The 24,282-nt window shown below is 61.0% G+C and overlaps 1 protein-coding gene across 1 annotated transcript in view; it reads left to right on the top strand.

Annotated features, from left to right (window-relative positions):
- ADCY1 (adenylate cyclase 1) overlaps positions 1-24,282 on the top strand; it is a 117,810-nt gene that overhangs the window by 6,336 nt on the left and 87,192 nt on the right. The window contains exon 2 of the mRNA XM_026502050.4: positions 14,766-14,915. Coding sequence (XP_026357835.2) covers positions 14,766-14,915 — 150 coding nt within the window. The remainder of the gene's footprint in view (positions 1-14,765; positions 14,916-24,282) is intronic.

Raw genomic sequence — 24,282 nt, 5'->3', positions numbered from 1 at the left:
ACCTGCGAGTTTTGTGACTCCGTGACCCCGTGTCTGGTCTTGGTCGGAGGCTGGAAGAGACGCCCGGGATGGGGGTGGCGGGCTGCCTGTCTGGATGGAGTGTGCTCGGGACATGCTCCACCACTTCCTGCTGGTCGTGCCGTGGGAGCGCTCCTGCACACGGCTGGCCTGGATCCCCGGCAGGGGCAGCCACACGGAGGCCTGTAGCTGTGGGCTTGGGGCTTCGGGGGTCCATTTGCCCGCCAGGCAGGGCGCTTGGGTTGGGGCAGGAGGGACAGCACAGCAGCCCAGCGGCCTGGGTGATGCCCCCGGGACAGACTCCGTGTCACTGGCTACAGGTGCCTCAGTGCCGCTTAGTTGTGCTGGTCACGGGCGGCCCCTTGTCTGGAACACGTACATGCATGTGCACACGCACACACATGAACCCCCCAGATGCACATACAAATAGTCATGCACTCACACTTCATGCACACGTCCTCACACCTGTCCACATTCACACACACACACACACACCTGCACACCCACAGGCACACGCTTGTACACACCACACGTCACCCCTGTATATTAGCATTACCACATTCTCATATGAAGGGTATGGGGCACAGGGTCCTCCAGTCCATGACCTTGGGTGGCATCGGAGACCTCCCAGGAAGTGAGCCAGCCTGGGCTTCACCTGGGTGGGGAGGTCGGGTGAGTGGGCTAGAGCATGGGGACAGTGACTAGGGCCAGGCCCCTGCCCAGCCTGGGTCCATGCCCCTGAGGCTCCCCGTCCTGTGCTCCCCAGATGCAGGGGGCGAGGGGTGGGGCAGACTGTCCCTTGCTGCCGTACTTGGATCGTCCTCTGTTCCCTAGACTCTGGACCCTGTGCTCCTGGACTGGAGGTGGCAGGATTTGCTTTGATCTCGGAGGTGCTGGGGTCCAGGCTGCCTCCAGCCCTCAGGCCGGGAGGAGGGCAAACAGCTGATGAGGGAAGGGCTTTCTGCTTCCCAGTGCTGTCCGTGTGGGGCCTCTGTGTATGTGCTTGTGAGTGTGCGTGTACACGGTGCACACACGTGCATGTGTGTACATGCATGGACCACTGGACACACGTGTAATGTGTGTGCACCTTGGTGGGCACACCTATGAGTTTTGTGCACATGTGTGTGCATCCTAGTGCACACGTGCATGTGTGTTCACGCACACACGTGAGCATGTGCGTGTGTTGGTAGCATCCGGAGACCTGAGTGCCACCGAGACGTGCGGGGTCTGGATATGTGGGTTTGAGGCTGCTTACTCTCCTCTCAGCATCCAGGACTCACCTTGCTCCGGGCTTGTGGTGGGGTCTGTGGGTCTATAGCTTGGGTGGAGGGACAGCAGCAGGGCCATGGGGTGTCTAGGTCTGGAGTTAGGGGTTCTCCCCTTGGTGGGGGGTGGGGCTGGAGAGACCCAGGTGCAGAGGGACAGGGCACCCGGGGAGGATGCAGGGGGGACAGGATGCCCGTGTGAGGATACCCAGCACACAGGGAGAGGATGACCGACCAGGTGAAGGACCCGAGGACCGGGGCCATGGCGGAAGTGCGGGGTCACCAGAAGTGCGGGGAGCTCCCCTCCGGCCATCACGTCCTGCGGCAGAGCCGGTGCAAGTCGCCAGGAGGCACTTCCCAGCGTGAAGGCAGCTTCCTGTCTTGATTCTAAAGGGCAGAGCAGGTGTCTGGGCCGGGCGTTTCCTTTGCTGAAGTAGACCCCCAGCCTTCCAGGGGTACAGCCACCTTGGAGGGAGGGACTGGCCTGATGGTTCACATAGTGGCCCGTGTGGGCCCCGAGGCACCATGTGCCCACATTTGGGGACACGGGACACAGCACTCTGGACGAGGAGAACATGGTCTGCAGCCGGGCCCGCACCCCTGAAGCTGGGCCGTGCCTGGGACCCCGGCCCTCCTGGCGCTCCTCCTGCCGTCTGGCACTGACCTGTCCTCAGGAGGCCCTCCCGGTGTGCTGGCTTCCTAGCGCCCTCGGCCCGCGTGAATGTGCACTCTTCCGGGGGAGGGGGGGGGCTCGCACATCTGCACTGGCAGCCTCGTGCCGCGCTAGCATCTGGGCAAGGGCGTCCGCTCTGGAACGTTCTCCAGCCCTGTGCCACAGCGACCCCGCGTGATGTCCTTCTGTGGGGTTGTTGGTGCACGGTTCTCCCTGTCCCTGCCTGGTTTCCTGTACGAGGGAAGCGCTCTCTTGTTAACGTCTTGCTTCGGGAGGCGGCTGTCTTGCTTCGGGAGGCGGCTGCGACCAGAGGGACCTGGAATCCTCACTCGTGGACCACACTGCGTGCGCTGCTGCACAAAGAACCAGCCAGGGAGCACGTCCCAGGATCCAGCCGTTTAGCCTGAGGGTTTCAGAAGATCTCTGATCGTTATTTTGTGGCAGATCTTCACTTACAGACATCAGAGGACATCAGAGGCGTCTCCCTTGATCTCACTGTGCCCTGGGCGGGGGGTGGGGGGGGCGTGGGGGTGGGGCTGGTTTCCAAAGTCCATTGTGTTCGAGCATCAAACATGGACAGTGACGGGAGAGCCTCTTTGTGGCTCGAGTCAGAGTCCGGGGGCTCCGAAGATACATGAAGGCATCAAAACGTCCCAGGGCTGTGGCCGGGCGGCTGGGGACACTGAGGCCCAGCAGTCCTGCAGCCTGGGGGGGCCGTGCCCGAGCAGGCGGCTGAACCGGGGCTGGGGCGGGAAGGCCCTACACCAGGAGCTGCCCTGGTAAAGCCGCCAGGGGTCACAGAGGAGCGGCATCGTGGCTTCGGCGGGGCCCCTGGGAATCTGCGCCTTGGTGTGGCGGCCATAGCCCGGGCAGTGTTCAGCTCCAGGGGTTGGGAGACCCAAGGCAGGAGTTCACGAGAGCCCATCGGAATCATTTTTTTTTAAAAAAGAACTTGCTCTTGTTTTGTTTTCACGATGGAAACATCAAACACACACCTAGTACAGAGGCCAGCCGGGCGCTTGCTTGGGGGCTGGTGCCGGCTTGGACACGTGTCCACGTCCTGCCCTTCCTCTTTCAGAGGATGCTGATCCCAGAACACTTTTATTAGTTCGACCACAGAGAAGCTTACAAGCAATTACGTTAATTTAGAAACACACTTGTGAGCGATGTGGAAGAGCCAGACCCGGCACCACCCCGCCGGTGGGGAGCATGGGGAGGCAGGACTGGGTGGGTCCCCTCTGGGCACCTGCGGGGTGAGAGGGAGCCCACCGACCAGACACACGAGACTTTGCGTGGCTGGGTGCGGTGCGTCGATTTAGCAAATGGGGCTCTGGTGTGTGGATCTTGTGTGCCACGGGATTGGGGTCCGGAGGCTGCCCAGTGGATGGAGGGAAACCCTTCAGGCAGAGGCCGCTGTGGGAGGGGCAGTCCCGGGGGAGAGCGCAGTCTCCCCGGAGCTGCATGCTGCACGCACGGCGGGGGCACGTGCCGTGTGTGCATGCACGCATGTGTGCACCACACCCAGCACACAGGGTGGGTGGGGGGGAGAATGTGCCAGGTGAGAGGTCAGCCTGGAGAAGTGGGAAGAGCCCAGAGCTCTACTGTGGAGGGGGATTCTATCCTGCAGATCACGGGATGTGGGATGCAGTGACCAGGGGGTGTGGGAACAGTGACCACAGGGTGTGGGGGGAGTGACCATGGGATGTGGGAACAGTGACCACAGGGTGTGGGGGCAGTGACCACGGGGGTGTGGGGACAGTGACCACGGGGTGTGGGGGGAGTGACCACGGGATGTGGGAACAGTGACCACAGGGTGTGGGATCAGTGACCATGGGGTGTGGGGGCAGTGACCACTGGGGTGTGGGGACAGTGACCACGGGGTGTGGGGTGCAGTGACCACATGAGCATGGGAGCAGTGACCAGGGGGTGTGGGAACAGTGACCATGGGTTATGGGGGAAGTCACCATGGGGGTGGGGGGGTGCAGTGACCGGGGATTGGGTGCAGTCACCACAGGGGAGTAGGGGTAGTGACCACATGAGCATGGGAGCAGTGACCAGGGGGTGTGGGGGGAGTGACCACAGGGCGTAGGGGGGCAGTGACCGGGGGTGGGTGGGTGCAGAGACCAGGAGGTGTAGGGGAGTGACCACAGGGAGTGGGGGCAGTGACTATGGGGTGTGGGGGGAATGACCACGGGGGTGTGGGGGCGGTGACCATGGGGTATAGTGACTGGGGTTGCAGTGACCACAGGGGATTGGGGGGAGTGACCACAGGTTGTAGGGGGGCAGTGACCGGGGGGGTGGGTGCAGACACCAGGGGGTGTGGGGGGAGTGACCACAGGGGTGGGGAGGCAGTGACCACAGGGAGTGGGGAGAGTGACCATGGAGTGTGGGGAGAGTGACAACAGGGGTGTGGGGGCAGTGACCGTGGGGGTGTGGGGGGTGAGATGATCACGGAGTGGGTGGGCAGTGACAGGTGAATTTTGAGGTGCTTTTTCTCTGTTGGTACAGTCCTGTTTTGGGTTATGTTTTTGTGTTATGTTTCCCCTTCCAAGGGGCCCCTCTGAGAATGCACATGGCCGTCTGGGAGGACGTGCATCAGGCAGCTTCTTTCCTGTACCCTGTCCAGCCTGTAAAGCCCGAGTGTGGCCCCCGTGGAGGCTGGGCCAGTTATGCACGTGACCACTGCCATCTGTGGCCAGGGCCCTTCCTCCAAAGCAGCCTGGGACTCACTGGGCTGGGCCAGGGGCGGCCCCCCTGGGGGCACTTCTTTCTGGACGGCTGCTTACTCACCTGGTCCAGGTGCTGTCCTGGAAAACCCGTTTGGTGACCTCTGCTGTGTCCTTCCTGTGAGAACAGTGATGTCACTGTCCCCGTGGACCCACGGACCCGGCCTCTTGGAAGGGGGCCCAGGGTGGGATCTGAGCTCTGTGTGGCCAGGGATGCCTCCTCCCCTCCCACTCCCGACTTTGAAGGCTGTGGTCACCTTCACCTCTGGGAAGCTGACCCAAGCCCGCCTCTCTCCTCATTTCTGCGGGGCAGGCGCTAAGCCACACTGCCACCATCTCCTATGCCCATGTGGCCTCGAGTTCAGACAGTGACTCTGGGGAAAACCTCCAGAGTGGTGGGCTTGTGTCATTAGGTGGCTGCGGGGGTGTGACAATCTACTCTCCGGGAAGACATGGGGAGGCCTGTCCCAATGGTTGACACGGAGGGGCGAGCCCTGGGGCTCCCCCGGTGGTGTGACGGGTGCATGGCAGATGCCCCTACCCAGTCTTCCCGAAGTGCGCCTGTTCTCCAAAGATCTCCCATCTCAAGAAATCCCTCTGAGGGGCTGTCCTGTGCGGGGTGGGGGAACTCCTAGCTCATTGGGGACGGTGGTCTTCCAGCTGGGTGAGTGGCCCGCGGGACATCTGAACGTGGAGTTTGTTGGTGAGGACACCCTTCGGATACCCTAACTGCAGTGGGTTAGAGCCCCTCCTACCAGGACAGCTCTGTAGTGAATAGACATGGGGTTCCTGGGAGGAACGGGGGGGAGCGGGGGAGCGGGGGACTGGCGGCCCTCGGCTGCTCACTGCACTTGGGAGGGGGCCCAGGACCTGGCAGATGAGGACAGAGTGCTGGCTGGTCACCTTGACCAGTGGTTTGTGCCCAAGGGACTCCTCGTTCACGTCTGGGACCTCACCCCAAAGATGGGAGGAGGGAAGCTAGGAGGATGAGAAAAATCTAAAGAGGGAGGTTTCCGTTTCCTTCCAGTTTTTATTTTGAGGGCTGGGGGTCAGCGTTTGCTTCCTTTAGAAGGCGGCTGCTGGTCTCCTATGTAAGCCCCTCTGGATGCTGGCTCCCGTGGCCCCCGTGGCCCCAGCTCCCTCCTCCAGCGCTGACCCTCCAGACCTCCTATCCGGCCAGTGGCCTGGGTCTCTCCTGCTGTGTGGATCCCACATCAGTCCATCCTGGTCAACACCCTGCTTACATTCTTCTTGGAGTCCCGTATCATGTGCACTTCCTGACTCCCCAGAACTTGTGACTGGGTCCTAATCCCGTGTCCCCTTATCCTGAGAGCATCTGCTGCCCCTGTCCCGGTGGTCCCTCCTCTGTCGCTCTCAGCCTGGCGCTGGGCCCACCTCCCACTCGGGCCTTGCCTGCCGTGGGCCTCCTCACTCCCAGCCTCTACTCCTGTCCTGTGGGGAGGACAAGGGAAGCGTGAGGCCGTGGCCATCCCCCCACCGGCGACAAGCCTGGCAGCCCTAAAGCCACGGGACCTCCGAGGCCCATCCACCCAGTGCCTGGATCCAGAGATGGCTCGGGGGCAGCTGGGGTTCCCTGCCTCTGTCACTCTGTAAACCCGCGTCTTCCCTGCTAACTATGGCGGGCTCTGCCTCAGGGCTCTGGGGATTCTAGAAACGGCGCGTGCCTGGCCCCCTGCCCTCCTGGGCCACGGTGTGTCCGGTTAGTCTGCAGACACTTCCCACCCACTCAGGGCCCACACCTGTCAAAGCTCTTGGTCCCTGCTTGGCCTCCTGGATGTGGCAGGGCCCAAACAATGGCTCATGGGTTTTAAAGCTTGTTCTTTGGTTGAGTTATTTATTTCAAAACTTCTCAGTGATTGTAAAATTCACGATGATGCCTCTGGCCAGCACCAGCCACATCCCTCTGGTACATCTGTGCAGCACACGCTTTATGGAACAGGTGCGTGTGGAGACGGGGTGCGTACCCTCTGGGGGCAGGGAGCCCCGTCCTGCAGGTAGGAAGCCACTGTGCTGAGCAGGGCAGGCACGGAGGGGAAAGCACCCGTCCCTGGGCTCCGAGAGCTCCAGGACCGTGTTAAGTGGCAGGGGGAGGCTTGGGGGCAGGCTGGGACAAAGCATGGCCCCGGGGTGAGCTCAGGCTGGAGGTGGTGGGCCGGGGAGGCCTGGCAGGGGTACAGGACGATGAAATGCAGTCCAGTGTTCAGAATTTCTCGTGTGCACCGGACGCTCATGTGACCAGGGCTCCCAGGCGTGCCAGAGAACTTGGCCGAGAGCTGGTCCGTGATCCCGGCTCTGGCTGCGGGGGCGGTGGGTGAGGGCCCCGGCTCCGATGCATTCCTGAGTGATGGCGGAGGTTCTGTTCTGCAAGCCAGCCATGGGGATGTGAAGGGTCGGAGGCGTACCTGCCAGGATCTTTGCTCAGCACTGTGAGAATGACGAAGTAATGCAACTGCTAGGAAAGCCATGGAAAGATCACGGGTGCGGGGGATACCGTGGGCGTGTCCTGCGGTCATCAAAGCCATTTTTCTCAGTACCATCCCTGACCGGCAGCGCGGATGCCTGGGAAGCCCCCAGCCCGGCCCCTCGGGGCAGGAGCCCCAGACACGAGGTGGTCTTCCGCTTTCCCGTAACTACCGACCCACCTTGGCCCTCAGGTGGTGGCCCTTAACCTCTTGGCTGGGTCTGTAGCTCTGGGTCACAGCGGGAGTGGAATCATTTCCACATGCCAGACCCAGTCCTCTTCATTTTTCATCCCCCTCATAGTCCACTCAGAGCTCATGTCCCCCACACGGTCATGGCCAGGGAGGGCCCTGCCCGCCACAGTGGACATCAGGACAGTTCATGCTGGCCGATGGCCGGGGCCCTAGGCACCTGCTGGTTTCTCCCGTCTCTACACTGGCCCTTCTGACTGTCTGAGGGACCCAGGTGCCCACTGCAGGATGGGGGTTGGCTGCTCCCCTGGGGGCGGAGGGCTGATGAGCCTGCCGGCCATGCATACCTCTCTCCGGGTGATCCCATCCTTCCCCCTGCAGTGCCTGTCCCCCTGGCAGTCGGCCCAGGTCTGCGGGGCAGGGGTCTGCTTTGACTCATCCCTGCCCTTTCTGGCAGCACAGGAGGGACCCTGAGCGGCTTTCCCCGCCTCTCTGGCCATGGCTGCAGCATGTGCCCCCTACAGCCTGTGCCGCGCTCACGATCCAAGGCTGCGTCTCTCAGGCAGCACTCAGTGGAGCTGACGGGAGCAGGACTTCCTGCTGAGGCCGCGGAAGACCACGCTTTTCAGTCCTGTGGTTCCCGTGCTCTGCAGTCGGGTGGGAGGACAGAAGACGCCGAAATGCTGTGGGCTGCTTTTCTTGTAGCATGCCAGCGCCCTGGTCGACGGCTTTCAGAGGTCTGGTCATTCACAGGGATGCAGGTTCCCTGACAAGGGTCTGCTTCCCATGAGCCACACCCATTACTGCTTCAGACGTGTCCTGGATAGTTCCCAGAGGGGTCAGTATGGTGCCCACACGGGCCTGAGCAGCCTGGAGTGCACACAGGTCCAAAGCTCAGCTCATGTTGTGTTTGAGTGGGTGGATGAACGGATGGACGGATAGTTGCGTGGATGGGTGCGTGAATGACGGATGGATGGATGGAAGGAAGGATGAGATGGATAAGCGGGTACATGGATGGATGGATGGATGGGTGTGTGGGTGGATGGGAGGATGACGGATGGAAGAGTGGATGGATGATTTGAACGAGGGGTGTATCTCTACAGATCTGATTGCAGCTGGTGAAACCCTGATTATTGAAGAAGGTAATGTCGTGGTGAAGCATTTTTTCGTTGGCGTCTTTGTTCACTGGGGAGTGGCAGGGAAGAAGGACAGGGTGTGTTATCCCACATCAGCACTTCGCAGGTGAGGCGTGTGGGGCAGGAGGACACAGTGAGGAGTCTGAGCCCAGACGGACCCAAGGCTGCGCACTCAGCGGGCTGGGGTTTCACCTTCGGAAAGGAGGCCCGGTGGGATTGTGAAGCTGGGTGGCGCGTGCGTGGGCTGAGCATGGGGACCTTGTTTTCTCCCACTGTGATCTGTGGGACCAGGAGTCAGGGAAAGCACAGGGGATAGGTTCGTGCTGACCCTGCTCCTTCCCCGTGAGGAAGAGCTGTGGGGTGCTGGCACTTTCAGGAACCAGGAGCAGCCTCAGACCGCCAGTGCCCCCGACGTGCCAGCACGGGCCTGGAGTTCTTCCCAGGGTGTCCTTCACAGCCCACGTAGGAGGGGTGGGTGTGCGGGTGGAATTGAGAGTCTCCTCTGTCTTGCAGGCCTGACGGGGGGCAGGCAGGGAGGGCCTAGCAGGGACAAGGGCCACCCGTAGCTCCACCCCAGGCTCAGCCTGCTCACGGAGCCATGTCACTTTGGATATCAGGCTGTGGCGAGGCCTCATCTCTGTGCGTCTCTGTGGGTCATGGGAAAGTGGGAGTCACTGCCCACCCCCCCACCTGACCATAGATGTGAGGACTGGAAAACGTCTCATGGGGTCCTGTCCGGACAGCCTGGAGCAGGTGGCAGTGCAAATCTGCCCCTGGCCAGCAGCACAGCCAGGCCTGGCCCCCTTGCTCCCATGTGCCCTCAGTTATTCATTCAACAAACACCAGGGCTCCTGTTTCATGAGAGGCCCCACCCCAGGCGGGGGTCTGTTGGTGGGCCTGACAGGCTGAGACCCTCTCCAGGGGCAGACAGCAGGCGGGGGAGGTGGTAGGTGAGGGAACCATCATGTGTTGGAAGCTGGTAACTGCTGTTGAAAACAACAGAAGGAAGGAGCGCAGACCGGCTCCCAGGAACCTCCTCGATGCACAAGGGCTCAGGGTCTGCTGCTCTGAGAAGGTCACGTTTGAGCTGAGCTCCTGGAGGCTGGGCATGAACCAGGCGCCGTGGGAAGAGGGCCCCTGCCCAGGGAGAGGCTCTGAGCAAGGCAGGTCAGGCCAGGGGCACAAGAGGACAGGCTAGCTAGGGGCCCAGGGAGCCTAGACCAGGGTGTCTTGGGTGAGTCGGAGGCCCTGCAGCGGCCACGACAGGAGGTCGTGGGAGTGGGTCGGCGGCCCATCTGTGGAAGGTGGAGCCCGGAGGGTGTGTGATGGTGGAAATGGGCCATGCCTGGGGGTACCCTGGCCAGTTGAGGTGGGAGCGGCTGCGGGGGTGAGTGGTGGGAGGGGCCAGTGCCTGTCCCATGCAGTGATGAGTAGATGCACCCAGCAGGAGAGGTGCGGTGGGCTGGGGTGGGGCCAGGCTGAAGGTGTGATTTGGGGGTCTTTGGCCCAGAGGTGGGGTCCCAGGTGGAGCTGGTGGTGTTGGGTAGAGAGGCTCCGGGTGTGCGGCACAGACCAGAGGGGCCTGGAAGGGGCTGGAAGGGCGGGCTGGGCACTGAGGCCTGAGCCTGGGCTCCCAGCCTGGGCAGCTGGGAGGGAAGGCGGGCTGGTGGGGCCAAGGAGGGCTGAGGCCTTCCCAGGAGCTTTGCTGGCAGAGGGGGTAGAACAGGCAAGGCTGGGACAGGAGGAGCCCAGAGAAGGATCTTATTTTTAGATGAGAGAAACAACCACAGGTTGGTGTGTGTTGACAAGGATGACGGTGAAGGACCCAGGTCCCAGCTGGAGGGGACAGGGAGCCCTGCTGCCCTGGGCGGCAGGTGAGGGGATAGCTCCAGGCAGAGTGAGGGCCCTGAGGGAGGAGGGACAGTTGGATGACCCTCCTGCCACGCTAGGAGCACTCTGGGCTTGGGGCTCTGTGCCCATGTAGACCACCGAGCAGGGCCTGGTGCGGCGTGCTCATGTAGACCACTGAGCAGGGCTAGGCGCGTGCGTGGAGCTGCCTTTGACCAATCTGGTGATTCTTCCAGGTGTTGCACGAAGTGGGAGAGGGCCGGCGGGGGGTGGTTTCAGTCAGAGAAGGAAGAGAGAGCACAGAGTAGGGCGGGAAAATGTACAGCGTTTAGGTCCTGACAGGGCGCATGTGTACAGGGCCGAGTGGGCTGGAGGAAGCCGAGGGCAGGTCAGTCCTCAGGGGCCCATATGCTGAGGCCAGGTGTGTGGGGCGGGTGCATGGAGGCCAGGTGTATGGGGCAGGTGTGCTGAGGCCAGGTGTGTGGGGCGGGTGCATGGAGGCCAGGTGTGTGGGGCAGGTGTGCTGAGGCCAGGCGTGTGGGGTGGGTGCATGGAGGCCAGGTGTATGGGGCAGGTGTGCTGAGGCCAGGCGTGTGGGGTGGGTGCATGGAGGCCAGGTGTGAGGGACAGGTACGTGGAGGCCAGGTGTGCGGGGGAGGTGTGCTGAGGCCAGGTGTGTGGGGTGGGTGCATGGAGGCCAGGTGTGAGGGACAGGTACGTGGAGGCCAGGTGTGCGGGGGAGGTGTGCTGAGGCCAGGCATGTGGGGCGGGTGCATGGAGGCCAGGAGTGCAGGGCTGCAGCGTGTGCACTGCCCCTTCAACCTGGGGCCACGCCTCCTCGGTGCAGTGTGTCTGTGGAGTGGGGATGCTGGTAGGAGCAGCAAGGACCAGTCGTCGGCCAGGAAGCCATGAGGTCATGCAGCCATGAGACAAGGGCTCTGGAGGTGTTGGCTGGGGCAGTGGTCCAAGAAAGAGGCCAGGGCACAGGGCCTTGGTCACTGGGACCCCCTCCCCCAGAACCCCGCTGGAGGAGTACTGAGCAACCGAGGCAGGAGTGTGGTGGGTGAAGGATGAGGAGGGGCCTGGTGCTCCCGTGGGCAGCATCCCAGGGCGTGACCTGGTGTGGGGTCAGGAAGAGTGGGGGTGGCAGCCCTCACGTGGCTGGGGAGCAATGAGGAGGGGCCGGACCTGGCAGCCCTGATACCCCCAGAATGAGCTGAACGGGGGGCCTGGGGGGCTGGGTTTCCCTCCAGGAAGGCAGAGAGGAGGGGCCTGGCATGGGACGAGCAGCGTCTTAGGGTGCTGACCTCCACAGGCCAAGTTCAGGGCCCCCTTGGCCTGTCTCACCCACGGCAGTCCCTTTGGCTACTGGTGTGAACCGACAGCCCCTCTGGGCCACACCAGCTGGCCGGTGACTGTGGCCATGCTTCTCTGCATTGTCACCCTCATCACTGATCACTGATTAGGTGGCTGGATAGTGAAACCTCTCTGTGGCCCATTGGGTGGTGGCTGTGTCTGATCACGAGCGTGGGGGTGAGTGAAGGAGGGAGGGGCGGGCAGGGCGGCAGGTGGTGGGGCTCATGGTAGCCCCTGGCTGGGGGAATGCCGAGCACTAGGCAGAGGACACACCTCTCCCCGAAGGTCTCTGCCCCCACCTCCCCCTGGCTGCTGGACACCGACTCCTCCTCATCGTGGGCAGCTTCAACAGAGTGGACTGGGTAGGCGGGCACTCAGTGACCAGCCAGCTGGGCCTCAGTTTCCCTGGGTGGATCATCATGGCCGGAGGGAAGGGAAGGAGTGATGACTGTGTGTGTAGAGGGGTGGCCCGGTCTACCCTCACCCTGCTGGCCGCTTCTCCCTTGACCCCACGGTCTGCCCTGTGGCCCGGGTCCCACCTGTGCCCAGCCTCCCTGGGGACACCACGTTGCCCAACTTCCACTCCTGGCCGGCTAAGGCCTTACTTTCTGGAGAAGCCATGTCTGCTTGTCCATGAGCGTGACTGGTGGTGTCCCGGCCCCAATGTGGGGCTGCGCATGGTGCTGGCCCCTCCACGTGGAGGCTGGGGGGCGCCGGGACGGGAGGGCGTCTCCGAAGGGCTGGTGCCGTGTCTCGGGAGGACGTTCTGTGTCTCACTGGTTCCCTTGCCTTCCAAACGTTACATGGAGGCCGGGCGGGGGCAGCAGAGCCCGACTGATGACGCGTCGACCGGGAAGAGACGTGTGCTCTGTGCAGTGACGCGTGATTGTTGGACTGTTTGGAAAAGTGCCCACGACGGTGCTTGTGGGCATCGTAACCGCGTGCAGCATGTTTAAATATTGACTGTGCGGAGCTGCCCTCTGTTGTTCCATGCGCGCCGGGCCTCCTGCTGCCTCCGACAAGTGGCTCCACGAACAGTGTGCGTGACTGATCCCCAGAAAGAGCAGATGGTCTGAGAGGACAGAAAACACGGTCTGGTCACCGGGACACGGCCCAGGCCCCTGGGACGGCCACGCTGCCCCTCCTCCCTGCCGCCCCATGCCTGTTGAGAGCCCGGTACAGGCGCTGCAGAAGCAGGTCCTCCCAGCCCTGTACCTGTTTCAGGCAGGGGGTGCTCCAGCGAGGGTCCGACAGCGAGTTTAGAGGGACACGGAAGGATGGCCGGTCACACAGAGATGGTCTGGTCGGGTCACAGGGAGGTGAGTGGGTGACGGGGGGGGGTGACGGGCTCACCGTGGTTATAGGACTTGGGCAGCTCCCTGTGCCCTCACAGGGATGGCGGTTTTCTGACTGCGCGGTGTGGAGGGGCGCTGTCCTGGTGATACGTTCCTGCGTCCGCTGAGACGTGAGCTTGGCAAGCGTACGTGAGCCTGGTGTCCCCGGCGTGCCGGCGAGCTCACCCGTGTTTGGGGAAGGACGGTTTTGTGCGAGGCCCTAGGGATTCGTGTCCCTGGCTTTCTCATGTCCCTGTCACCTTCTTGAATAGCTCTGCTGTCTGCAACCACGGCCCCGTGTGCCCCTCCAGAGGGACATGTCACCGAGGCTGTCACACTCACCGGTCCTCTGTGCCACGGTCTGTACCCGGTGCGTCCCACACTGTCCTTGAGGCTGCAGCCCCCCGGTCTGCGTCCCTGCCTGCTCCCCGCCCCAGCCTCTGGCCGCATCCATCCAGGTGCTGCGGGTTCTCCGTCCATGCGGCCTTGTGGCCTGCCCTCCCTTGTCCTGCCGCTTGTCCTGGGCAGGGCCCTCTGGCCAGGGACCTCTGCCCGCCCGCCTCCGTGTTTGTTTCGTCCCACGTAATCGTGTGCCAGTCGCAGCAGTGACGCCCAGAAAGTGTGTGCGTCCCATCAGACATGGAAATCCAACCAACCTCTCCGCAGAGACTGAGGGCAGTGGCTTTTGTGTGACGTTCATACACACCGTAGCCCCTTGGGGAGGTGGGCCTGGGGGCCTGGGTGTGTCCCTGGGCCCAAGAGCAGTGGGACAGACCATCAGAGGAGGCTGAGTGGGGAAGTGGGGTCTGGTCCTCGCCGGGTCTGCCACGACTGCCGTGTGGCCATCTTGCGCTCCCGGGCGGTCTGGACCGGCCTCGAGTTAAGGCTGCTGAGAGCAGACGTCCTGCAAGGCCCCCTTCCTGGTCCAGCAGGTGCGAGCCTCCGAGTCTGGGCTATGGCCAGCGCCCCAGGCGGGTCTTTCTCGCCGGCCCCTTCCTCGATTCCCGTCCTTTGCAGAGAGTGGGAGCCCTGCGGCATGGGCCAAGCAGGGGGCTCTGGACGCCGTGTTCCCTGGATGTTCCCTCATTTCGGGTGCTTGCAGCATGCTCATGTGTGCTCCTTTTTTCCTTTTGCTTCTAATCTGCTTTCCTTCGCTGCCCCGTTCGGGAGCCTCTGCTCTCTCCTGGCGTCGTGTTTTCTCGGATGGTGTCGTGGGGCGGCCGACGGGTACAGCCCAGCACAGCAGCCTGAACAGCGACGTCTGTCCCTCCCAGGCCTGGAGGCGGGACGGGCGGGATCCCATCCTCCCAGGCCCGGTTGTCCCGAGGCCTCTCCTGGGTGTAGACGCCATCTCCTCTCTGGGTCCTTGCAGGCTCTCTTCTTCATGTGCGTCCGTGTCCTGGTCCCTTCGTCTTAGGAGGACGCCAGTCACACGGCCCTCCCCTGTGACCTCGTTTTAACATAACTACCTCTTGGAAGACCTTATGTCCAAATGCAGCCACACTGTGCAGTGCTGGGGGGCAGGCTTGCACGTGAATTTGGGGGACGCGCCCTGTGTGCTGTTCTGCTACGTGACCGCTCTGAGCGCAGGAAGCCGGCCGCGCGATGGGTCCGGCCGGCGCACCAGGCACCCTGGGCAGCGTGGTCGATACACGGGCTGGTGGTTGGAGGCCGTAGGAGCCGCGCTGGCAAGCTCGCGCCCCACGTGCGTGGTGCTCTGTGTTCTCTGCCTTCCAGCTTGGTGCCAACGCCCTGCTCTTCCTCAGCGTGAACATGTACGGGGTGTTTGTGAGGGTCCTGGCCGAACGCTCCCAAAGGAAAGCCTTCTTGCAGGCCCGGAACTGCATCGAAGATCGGCTGAGGCTGGAGGACGAGAACGAGAAGCAGGTCGGTGCGATGGGGCTGTCGGCTGCAGGGATGCGGGGTGGGGGACGAGGGGCTGGGGATGTGGGGTGGGGAGCGTGGGGTGGGGGGAGGAGACACGGGGCAGGGAGCACAAGGTGGGGAGCACAGGGTGGGGAGTGGGGCATGGGGCAGGGAGCACAGGGCAGGGGATGCAGGGTGGGGGATGCAGGCCAGGGTGCACGGATTTAGGGGCATGGGGCTGGGTGGAGGGCAGGGAGGGGGCAGTGTGGGCCTGGAGTACGGGGCAGGGAGCACAAGGTGGGGAGCACAGAACACAGAGTAAGGATGGTTAGGGGCATCAGGCCCAGGTTGGCCCCCTCAGCAAGTCAGAGGAGACAGGACAGCTGCAGTGGGGTCTCTCTAGACGTGGAGGTGGAGTATCTGCCACCTTGTGTGGTCCCCAGCCTCAGTTTCCCCATTGGTGAGACAGGTGCACCTAGGTGACGCTATAGGGTTGGGAGGTGTCAGGGAGAGCTGCAGAGCTTGCCTTGTGGGTTTGTTGCCCTGGAGGGGGCTGAGCTGCTTGAAAGCATGGGCTGGGGGGTTGCTTGTGGGGACGGGTGTTGGGGGGGGATTCAGCTGGAATCAGCTTCTGTGGAGCTGGGGGGTGGGAGGGGTGAGGCAGGTCCTGGCCGGCCTTGGTGCAGGTGTGGTGGGCCCTGACCTGCCGGCCAGAGTGACCCACAGAGAGGCAAAGCCTCCACTGACCCTGAGGCTGTCCCTGTGATGGTGGTCGTCATGGAAACCCTGCACCAGCAGTCGGGCTGTGAGCCTGGGGCGCACCTGCCCTGCTTCTGCCGCGGCCTGCTGGGGCAGCAGGACCACTTCCCCCATCTAAAGGGTGAGCTGGACCGGTTCCCACTGCCTGGAGCCATTGTCAGTCGCGTGTCCCCAGCCTTGTCCCTGTCAGGGGTGTCTCCCGGTCCACTGCTGTCCTGGGCCCACGGGTGATCTGGGAGCTCCAGGGAAGGCCCGTAACAGGGAGGTCCCAGGCTCTGCTTTACCAGAGTGTCGGTGGCCAAGCCTTGTGTTCGTGGGGGTGGCAGGTGGGATTGCTCGGTATGCGAGAGCCCGCTGGGTTGCAAATGCTGGGCGTGGAGTACGAGCTGCACATTTAAAACACGCACACACGTGTGTTTATTTATAGATACTGTAACGATACCTAGTGTTTACGGTGCAGGTAGGTTACGGTTTAGAAGCAGATGACGTATGTGTGTGTAGATCGTGTGTATCTGTGGGTGGACTCGTCTGTGGGAGTTACACACCGTGTGTACATGGGTGTGCACATGTGTGACATGCATGTGTGTGCTCGTGTTGTATGCCACACGTGCGGATATGTGTTCATTTGTGTCTGTACGTACGTGTGTGTATGTGGGGCATGTGTGCAAATGTATGTGTCTGTGTGTGTGTATACACACGTGTGGGTTTGCATTCATGTGGACTCTGCACATGCCAAGGTCTCTGTACATGTGTGTGCATGTGTGTGTATGTGTACGGGGATCTACGTACGTATGCATGTGCATATGTGTGCGGATGTGCACATAAGTGTGCATAGAGTGTGTGTTCACATACATGTGTGTATAACTGTGTCTGTAGGTGCATATGTGTGTATACGTGTGTATGGGTGTGGATGTGGATATGAGTGTAAGTGTGTGTGCAGGTGTGTGTGGATGTGTGCGTGCGTTTGTGTGTAAATGTGTGGATGTGTGCACCTGTGGGTGTGTGCACGTAACTGTGTAAGTGTGTGGAAGTGTGCATGCACGTGCGTGACGGTGAGTGTCTAAGCGTGTGTGCGTGCATGTATGCACACACGTGTGTATGATCGTGAGTCCTCGGGGGCTGTGCCCTGAACGTTTCTGCCGCTGGCGTCACCCCCGCCAACGGAGAGGCTCTTGACCGCTTCTGAGACGCTCGAGTGCAGTGTTGTCATCCCCCCTTCGGTGCCTCCCTTGACGTCCTGGAAGAAGCGACATCTGGGCAGGTTCCTGTGTCTTTCTGAATCTTCCTTTGCTTTTCCTCCTGTTCTCTGTGTCCTCTGCATTTCCTTTCCAATGTCTTTCTTTCCTTGCTTGGTGTGTGTCTGTCTTCATTTCTCTCTTACGTTGGCTGCCTTTCCCATGGAGTACGGAAGGTTCCGGCCCTAACGTGTCTCCTAAGCCTGGGTGCATCTCCAAACTCAGGGTTGTCCACGTGCGGTGCTACAGTAGTGGCCGCGGTGTGGACCGCGCTTGCGTGGACGGACCCCCAGGTGTGTGCTCTCCGTGTGCCCACGGCCTTGGCCCCAGGAGCCAGCGGTCACGTGCACTCCTGCTGTCACAGGACGGCTGTGTGGGCCCAGCACGCGCCGCTCTGCGTGTGCCGTCTCACGCGGGTTCAGAGCAGCTCTGCCGGCAAGGGCGTGTCTTCTCATCCCGCAGAGCAGGGCGCCCAGACCCGCGGGTGCTCAGGGCTGGTGTTCTCACGCGGGAAATCAGCAACACGGTGACTGTCACCCAGTCCCATCAGCGCAGTGAGTGCTCTGTGTCCCCAGGTTTGGTCTTTGTGTATCTTCTTTTCCCACGTCGTTGTCACGGTTGTGTCTGGATCATTATATTTTCTGCATTTTCCCACAGCACTTTAACTGTAACTTGAGGCAGCTGCTCCTTCTTCCCATGCGTGTGTGTGCACGTGTGCGTGCGCGTGTGCATGACTCTGTGTTCTCGGCACCGACATTTAGATTCTGTGTTTTAAAAAATGTTATTCCTCACGACCATCTCTATTCATGTAGACTGGACGTTTCCCTCGGTTGTGTTATGGGGAGAGCAAATACGATTTCGTTTCTCTCCCTGGGCCCGGGGAGAGAATAACACTGTGCTCCATTTTATAGGTTACCCCCGATGACACTCAGCTCTGGGGGACCCGCCAGTCCGTGGGTGGGGAGGCTGAGGCGGGCCCGGTGGTCGGGGCCCTGGTGCGTGGCCTGGGGGAGGTCTGACCCCCACTGTCTGTTTGGACTGTGCCTCCTGGCCGTGCAGTAACGCAGATGGCCACTGCGTTCCATGGGTTTGCGTGCTTCTCCGTGGATGTGCGTTTGCACCCCTCCCGGTCTGTGCTCTTGCTGTCCCCGTGGGTGCAAACAAGCTGCTCACTGTTGAGAGGCTGGTGCTTCTTCCGGAGGGATCCCCATGTCACTAGCTCTGTCTCTCTGGCCTTGCTTTCCTTTGTGTAAGGGAAACATATTTGCAAACATATCAGTTACTTCTCTTGGTGGTTTCATCTGGTGCTTTGGGAACAGGAGGGGGAGTGTGGACAGGTCACTTCCGTGCGTCTCTGGATGTCCCAAGACTGGATGAGTCAGGACCTTGACCTGCACGCCTTTCCTGTCGGAGCCTGTGGGTTGGTCCGTCACACGGCAGTGGCTCCCTGGGCAGCCCCGTTACCTGCACTTGGGGATCACTCCCAGCCTCTGGCTGGCCCGGCTGCTTTTCGCTCACGAAGCCCAGTCTCTGGGACAGTTCAGACGGGCTTGGCTGCCTTTTGGGGGCTCTCAAGTACCGGCACGCACCTGGCATCTCACACTGCCTGGGGACGGCCCGGCAGGCGCAGGGCAGCGGGAGGTGGCCGAGGCAGCTCTGGGTTATAGGTGAGGGACACCCGACCGTATGGCCTGGTCACGGTCGGTGTGTGTTTTCATGTTTGACTCAATTAACAAAGAATCCAATTTAATAGCAGCTTCTAGGGCCTTTTCTAGACCCTGAGCCCGTAAGAAGGCACCCTGGTGATGTGCGAAGGGATATTCGCAGATGCACCCTGATTCCAGGATGGCGTGCTGGGGCCGCACCCCAATTCTGAGAAAGGGTTTGGGGGATATACCTCAGTTCTGGGAGGGGGTCCTAGGGGACATGCTTTGGTTCTGGGAGGGGGTCCTGAGGGGATGCACCCTGATTCTGGGAGAGGGTCCTGGCGGATGCACCCTGATTCTGGGAGGGGGTCCTAGGGGACATGCTTTGGTTCTGGGAGGGGGTCCTGAGGGCACGCACCCTGATTTTGGGACGGGGTCCTGGGGGACATGCTTTGGTTCTGGGAGGGGGTGCTGGCTGGGGTGTCCAGCTCTGGACTGACCACTGTGTGGTGGCAGGTGAACTCACTGGCTTCTGCAGGAGATGGCGGATGCTAGGGGGAGGGTGGTCTAGGAATGGGATCCTGGGTGATGTGAGCTGGGGGAGGAGCGTAAGCAGAGAAGCCGAGGCCAGCGTGCGTGGTGTGTGGTGCGTGGTGGTCGTCAAGGGAGGTCTTTCATTTGTTGTGGCCTCAGCTGGGAGGACACGGGAGATGAGGGGGGGGGCAGGAAGCTATGTGCACGTGGCCGTGCACGGGAGCTCTGACGGGTACTCGCAGGGAGAAGGGGTCAGGCCGAGGTAAGAACTTGGAGGCAGGGGCGGGGCTGTGAGTGCGCACCCAGCAGGGCTGAGGTGGGAGGCTTCCCGGAGCAGGAGACACAGTGCGTCAGCGCGCAAAGTGGTTGCTTTACCCTCCCCAGGGCGGTGCCTGCAGGATGGGCCTGGCTTGGATGATACCCCCAGCCAGCAGGCTTGCGGGAGGGGAGAGCAGGGCCCGCGCTGAGGTGCAAACCCCCAGCGTTAGAACCTGTCTGTCCCCGCAGTGGGTCAGGACACGGTGGTACGCACCGCTCTGCTCCAAAATCCAGGGCTGGCGGGCTCTTGTCTACTGTTTGTGGATCTGATGCCAGCACCTTCTTGGTCCATGTTGGTCACTTCTCCTTTGGTGTGGGGTGTAGGGTGTTCGGTGCCTGGGACGCCTCCAGGGAGGAGCTGCTAATCGCTCCCCTCCCTCCCTGTTGTTTAGAACTAACAGCCCTCTGTTTGTGGAGACAAATCTAGAAGAAAGTACAGCCGCTCTGGCTGCAGAACCTGAGAGTGTGTTCATCTCCTGTCCTGCTGGTGGAGCCACGGGGTCTGGAAGAGGGTGGGCAGGGGCTGTCTGCTGCACTGGACGTTACTCTACTTCTAGAAGCTTCTCCGCCGTACGATGGAAAAGCTCCCTGAGTTGTCAGTGTCCCCTAGGCTGACTCCTTTAGGAGGGACTTCGGTGTGGAGACCACCCCTCCCACCAAATCAGCATGGACACTTGCCGCTACACCCCTGTGCAAGGTTGTGGCTGAGCACAAGGTGGTGCGTGATCCAGAATGTTCTTCCTGCCCGAGTTCACACCCCGATTTCAGGCTTTTGCGTTGTAGTCCAACCCATAAGGACTTTATTTTGTTTTACAAATCTGGAGCTGACTCAGAGAATTTGTGACTCAGGAGGGAAAATGAGGTGAGTAACAGAGTCACTGGTGGCAGGGTGGGCACAGCGGAGGCTGAAGCCCAGGACCCCCCAGACCAGCCACGTTCCCCCTTTCCAGCCCTGTGTGTCCCGAGCCACGCTAGGCTCTGCAGAGGATTTTTTGCTTACAGATCCCAGAGGTCAAATCCTCCTAAAGACCTGGGAGGGTCTTCTAACAGGAGTCTTTTACTTTGAGAACAAAAATGTCCAATGTTGGGTCTTTGAAATAGTAAAGCCTTAGAGCAACTGGTCAGGAAGAAAGAACAGCACAAAGAGGGGTCTTAGGGACGGGAAATGTGGCTGCAGACAGAGCTGGGCTAAAAATAGATACGAGGTTGGGGCACCTGGGTGGCGCAGTCGTTAAGCGTCTGCCTTCGGCTCAGGGCGTGATCCCAGCGTTCTGGGATCGAGCCCCACATTAGGCTTCTCCGCTAGGAGCCTGCTTCTTCCTCTCTCGCTCCCCCTGCTTGTGTTCTCTCTCTCGCTGGCTGTCTCTCTCTGTCAAAATAAATAAATAAAATCTTTAAAAAAATAAAAAAAATAAAAATAGATACGAGGGAAACACTCAGGATGTGTTGATACCAGAATATTTGAACACTTAGACAAGATACGCCAATTCCCGTAAAGTGTCTGCTCCCGAAACTGATTGGAGAAGAAAACGAAGGGTTTGGAAAGCCCGTGACCACTAACATGTCGACTTGGCACTAATGGTCATCTCCAGGTCGGGCGGTTCACCCATGAGCCTTGTGGGCGTCCAGGAAAGGTGCAGTTCCCGCCCCCGCCTGTCCCGGGGATGCACACGCAGGGTGACCCTACAGAGTTGCTGACATGCAGGTCACATGCACACGTGGGGAGCGGCCCCTACTCCCAGGCTGTGTTTGCAGGCACGGTCACCCCGAGGCCCTTGGCCTCCTGGCACCAAGTGGTGAGCGGGTTTTGTCTGGACCCCTTGGTGTGTCAGTGTGCAGTCTGCGGGGCTCGGGAGGGGCTGGCACTTCCCCCTGTGTTGTCGTCTCCACGATTGCCCAGACTCCATGGAAGCAGAGCTGAGGCCACGGCGCTCAGCCCCACACCCCTGCAGTGCCCCTGGCTCAGGCCGGCACCAGACCTTCTGACTTGGGCCGTGGGGCAAGGCCAGCATGCACGCCCTCCATCCCACCTGCACGGAGCCTGCTCTGGAAAGCAGGGCCTGCCCAGCATTTCTTCGGCCGTGCATGCAGGGCGCTGGTGGTGGCTGGTCCCGTGGGAACAGGGGGGCCATCCCTCCTTCCCGCCGGGTGGTTCATTTCTACCTGCACACAAGGCAGGGGCGTCCCGCTGGATTCTTAAAGCCCCTTGCATGGCCTTTACTTGGAGCTGGTGAAGAGAGAGATGCTGCTTTCTCTTCGTATCAGGACACTAGTCCTGTCAGATTAGGGTCCCACCCTTTGGCTTCATTAAACCTTAATTATCTCCTGAAAGCCCCCCTGCAAATATAGTCACATTGGGGATTAGGACTTTAACCCAGGAACTTTGAGGGGACACACTTGGGTTTGTGGCACCTGCCAAGTTCACGCAGAAGCCAGGTGCATGGTTTGGGGGTACAGAGAGGCTGGCCGTACCTCCTGGCTGGGTCATGGTCGAGAGGCCTCACGGTGCCCAGGGCTGGATTGGCCCCCAGCCTCAGGACTCCCTATGTGGCCTCTTTCCTGGGTGCCACGTGAAGTAGAATGGTACAGTTGGAAGTGGAGAAGGAGGCCGGGGCTGTTGAAGGAGGGGTCGTCGGCTGTGCTCCCCCCCTTCCTTCCTGCTCTGAGTCATGAGGCAGGAAGCCTGTGCAGGCTCCTGGACTGGGTTCTTGGCCTCGTGAGCCAGTCACTGACTGTCCCTGGGTCTCTCACTCGCCAGCTCAGGCGGCTCTGGGGTCACTGGCCTGATTATGGGACATGATGACAAAAGGGAGATTCTCCAGGTGGGTCTGACCTCATCACCTGGGGGGTTTGAAAGATGGGTGTTTCCTCTGGCTGGGGCTGAGGGGACTCCGAGGGGCTCTGGGCAGGAGGAGCACTGGGAGACCTCAGGATGGAGGGGCCACGTCCAGGACTGCGGCGGCCTGGGGTGCCGAGAGCAGCCCTGGCCGACAGCCGGCAGGGAAACTCGCTCCTCCGACCGACAGACCAAGCTCATGGAGTCGGCTGCTGTAGCCCGAGCTCGCCCGGCTGCGCTGACCGTGGCCCAGGTGCCTACCCGGGTCCAGCTGGGCTCTGTGCATGTGTGGACGTGCCCGGGGCCTGCCAAGCAGCAGAGACGGGCAGTTCATCTCTGTTCAAGTAGACCTTTCTGGGCCTGACGGGTGACGTCCTTCAGCCTCTGACTGCCTGTCACCCACGACCACTTTGCTCCCCGCGCGGCCCTTAGCATAGCAGCTTGGCTAGAAGTGCACTCTCGACACCTCTGTCCATGACGCCTTCCCTGCCTGCGGGGACACGGGGCTGGCTCACCCAGACAGTGTGAGAGAGCATTTCCCCCCAGCAGGCCAGTAGAGCTAAGGCACCCCGTGTTGTGAATTGAACTTGTGGGGGTCATAAGTTCTAGAGCTGAAGCAGTTATGGGATTCCCGTGTGGGGGGGTCATCCATGGCCCCGCACATCTGAACACCTGGCCCATGGCAGGCGGTGGAGACGCTGGGATGGTGGGAGGCTGGTGCCAGCCCTCACTCGGCAAGACTTGATGTAAGTGTGCGTGGGACGCAACTCCAGCCAGTCCCCCAGGGGTGCGCCACAGGGAGGTTGGGGGGGGGTCCATGGGACGTGTAGTGTGGAGAAGGGTCAGGGCATCATTTGGCTGGGCTCTGAAGGATGTGTAGGAGTTTGCCAGGTAGAGGCTGGGAAGTGGGGCGCAGTAGATGGCATTCAGGCAGCCAGATGGGGGTCACTGGTGTTGGTAGGTGGTAAGCTGCAGCTCTGTCTCCCTTTGGCCTGGAGGGGTCGGGATGAGTCTGGAACGGCTGCCCCACCGGCGGTGAAGACCACTCGGGGGTCTCAGCATGTTCCTGGCTTCCCACTGGGGTCTAACCCTGAGCTCTGAGGCCGTCACAGCTGGAGAGTGTGGGGATGGGATGAGAGGCCTCTGAAGGTCACCTTGTAGCTCGCAGGTGGCCTCCTCCCCTGCCACTCCCCACCGCCTAGCCAGGAAGCCTGTCTCATGAGACCCCGCCCTGAGATCAGCCTCGCGCCCTGAACTGAGGGGCCTCCGCTCCCAGGGCCCTGCTGTTCCTCAAACACCATTGCGGAATGACGTCCAGCCGTTTATAAAGCGTATCCTCAGTTTGTCATTGTAACAAGGGAAACGGGCGTGTTTGATCTTCCACTATGGGTTTTCAGCGTGGTCCGGCCAATTCCCGGATCCCTCCAGAAGAACTACAGTTATTTACTTTTTAATTAAAAAAAAATAGGCCTTACAGATCTATAGTTTACATACCATCAAATTCAGTTGCCGGTTTGAAACAACTAAATGGTTTTCCCATATTTACAGTAATCATCATTATAATCTAATTGTAAGATGTTTTCATCAACCGGGAAGAAACTTGTGCCCTTTGGCAGTGACACCACCCCCCCCCCCCCCCGCCGCCCTCCCGGACCTGGACACTCCCCCTGGTCTGTGTCCGTCTCTGAGGACTTCCCTGTTCCCTGAGCTTGGTAGGAATGGGGTCGTGCGGTGTGTGTGGCCTCTGGCGTGTGGCTTGAGCATTGGGGTCTGGAGACATGTCCATGTTGCAGCCCGTAAGTCAGAGCTGCATGATGTCCGGGTCATCCCCGCTCTGTGGCTGTCACAGACAGTGCTCCGGAGAACGCTCCCGTGTGAGCGTGGGCTGGCAGGGGTTTTCATTTCTCTTGGGTGGATGGCCAGGAGTGGAATCGCGGGTCACGTGGGGACTGTTGAGCATTTCACACGTGGCTTTACCATTTTCCGTTCCCACCAGCAATGTATGAGGGTTTTCTCCACACCCGGACTCATCGTTTTCTCTTTTTTTTTTTTTTAAAGAT

The sequence above is a fragment of the Ursus arctos genome, unplaced genomic scaffold (genome assembly GCF_023065955.2).
Source record: "Ursus arctos isolate Adak ecotype North America unplaced genomic scaffold, UrsArc2.0 scaffold_3, whole genome shotgun sequence".
NCBI classification, from domain to species: domain Eukaryota; kingdom Metazoa; phylum Chordata; class Mammalia; order Carnivora; family Ursidae; genus Ursus; species Ursus arctos.
This window is presented reverse-complemented; position numbering and strand designations above follow the sequence as displayed.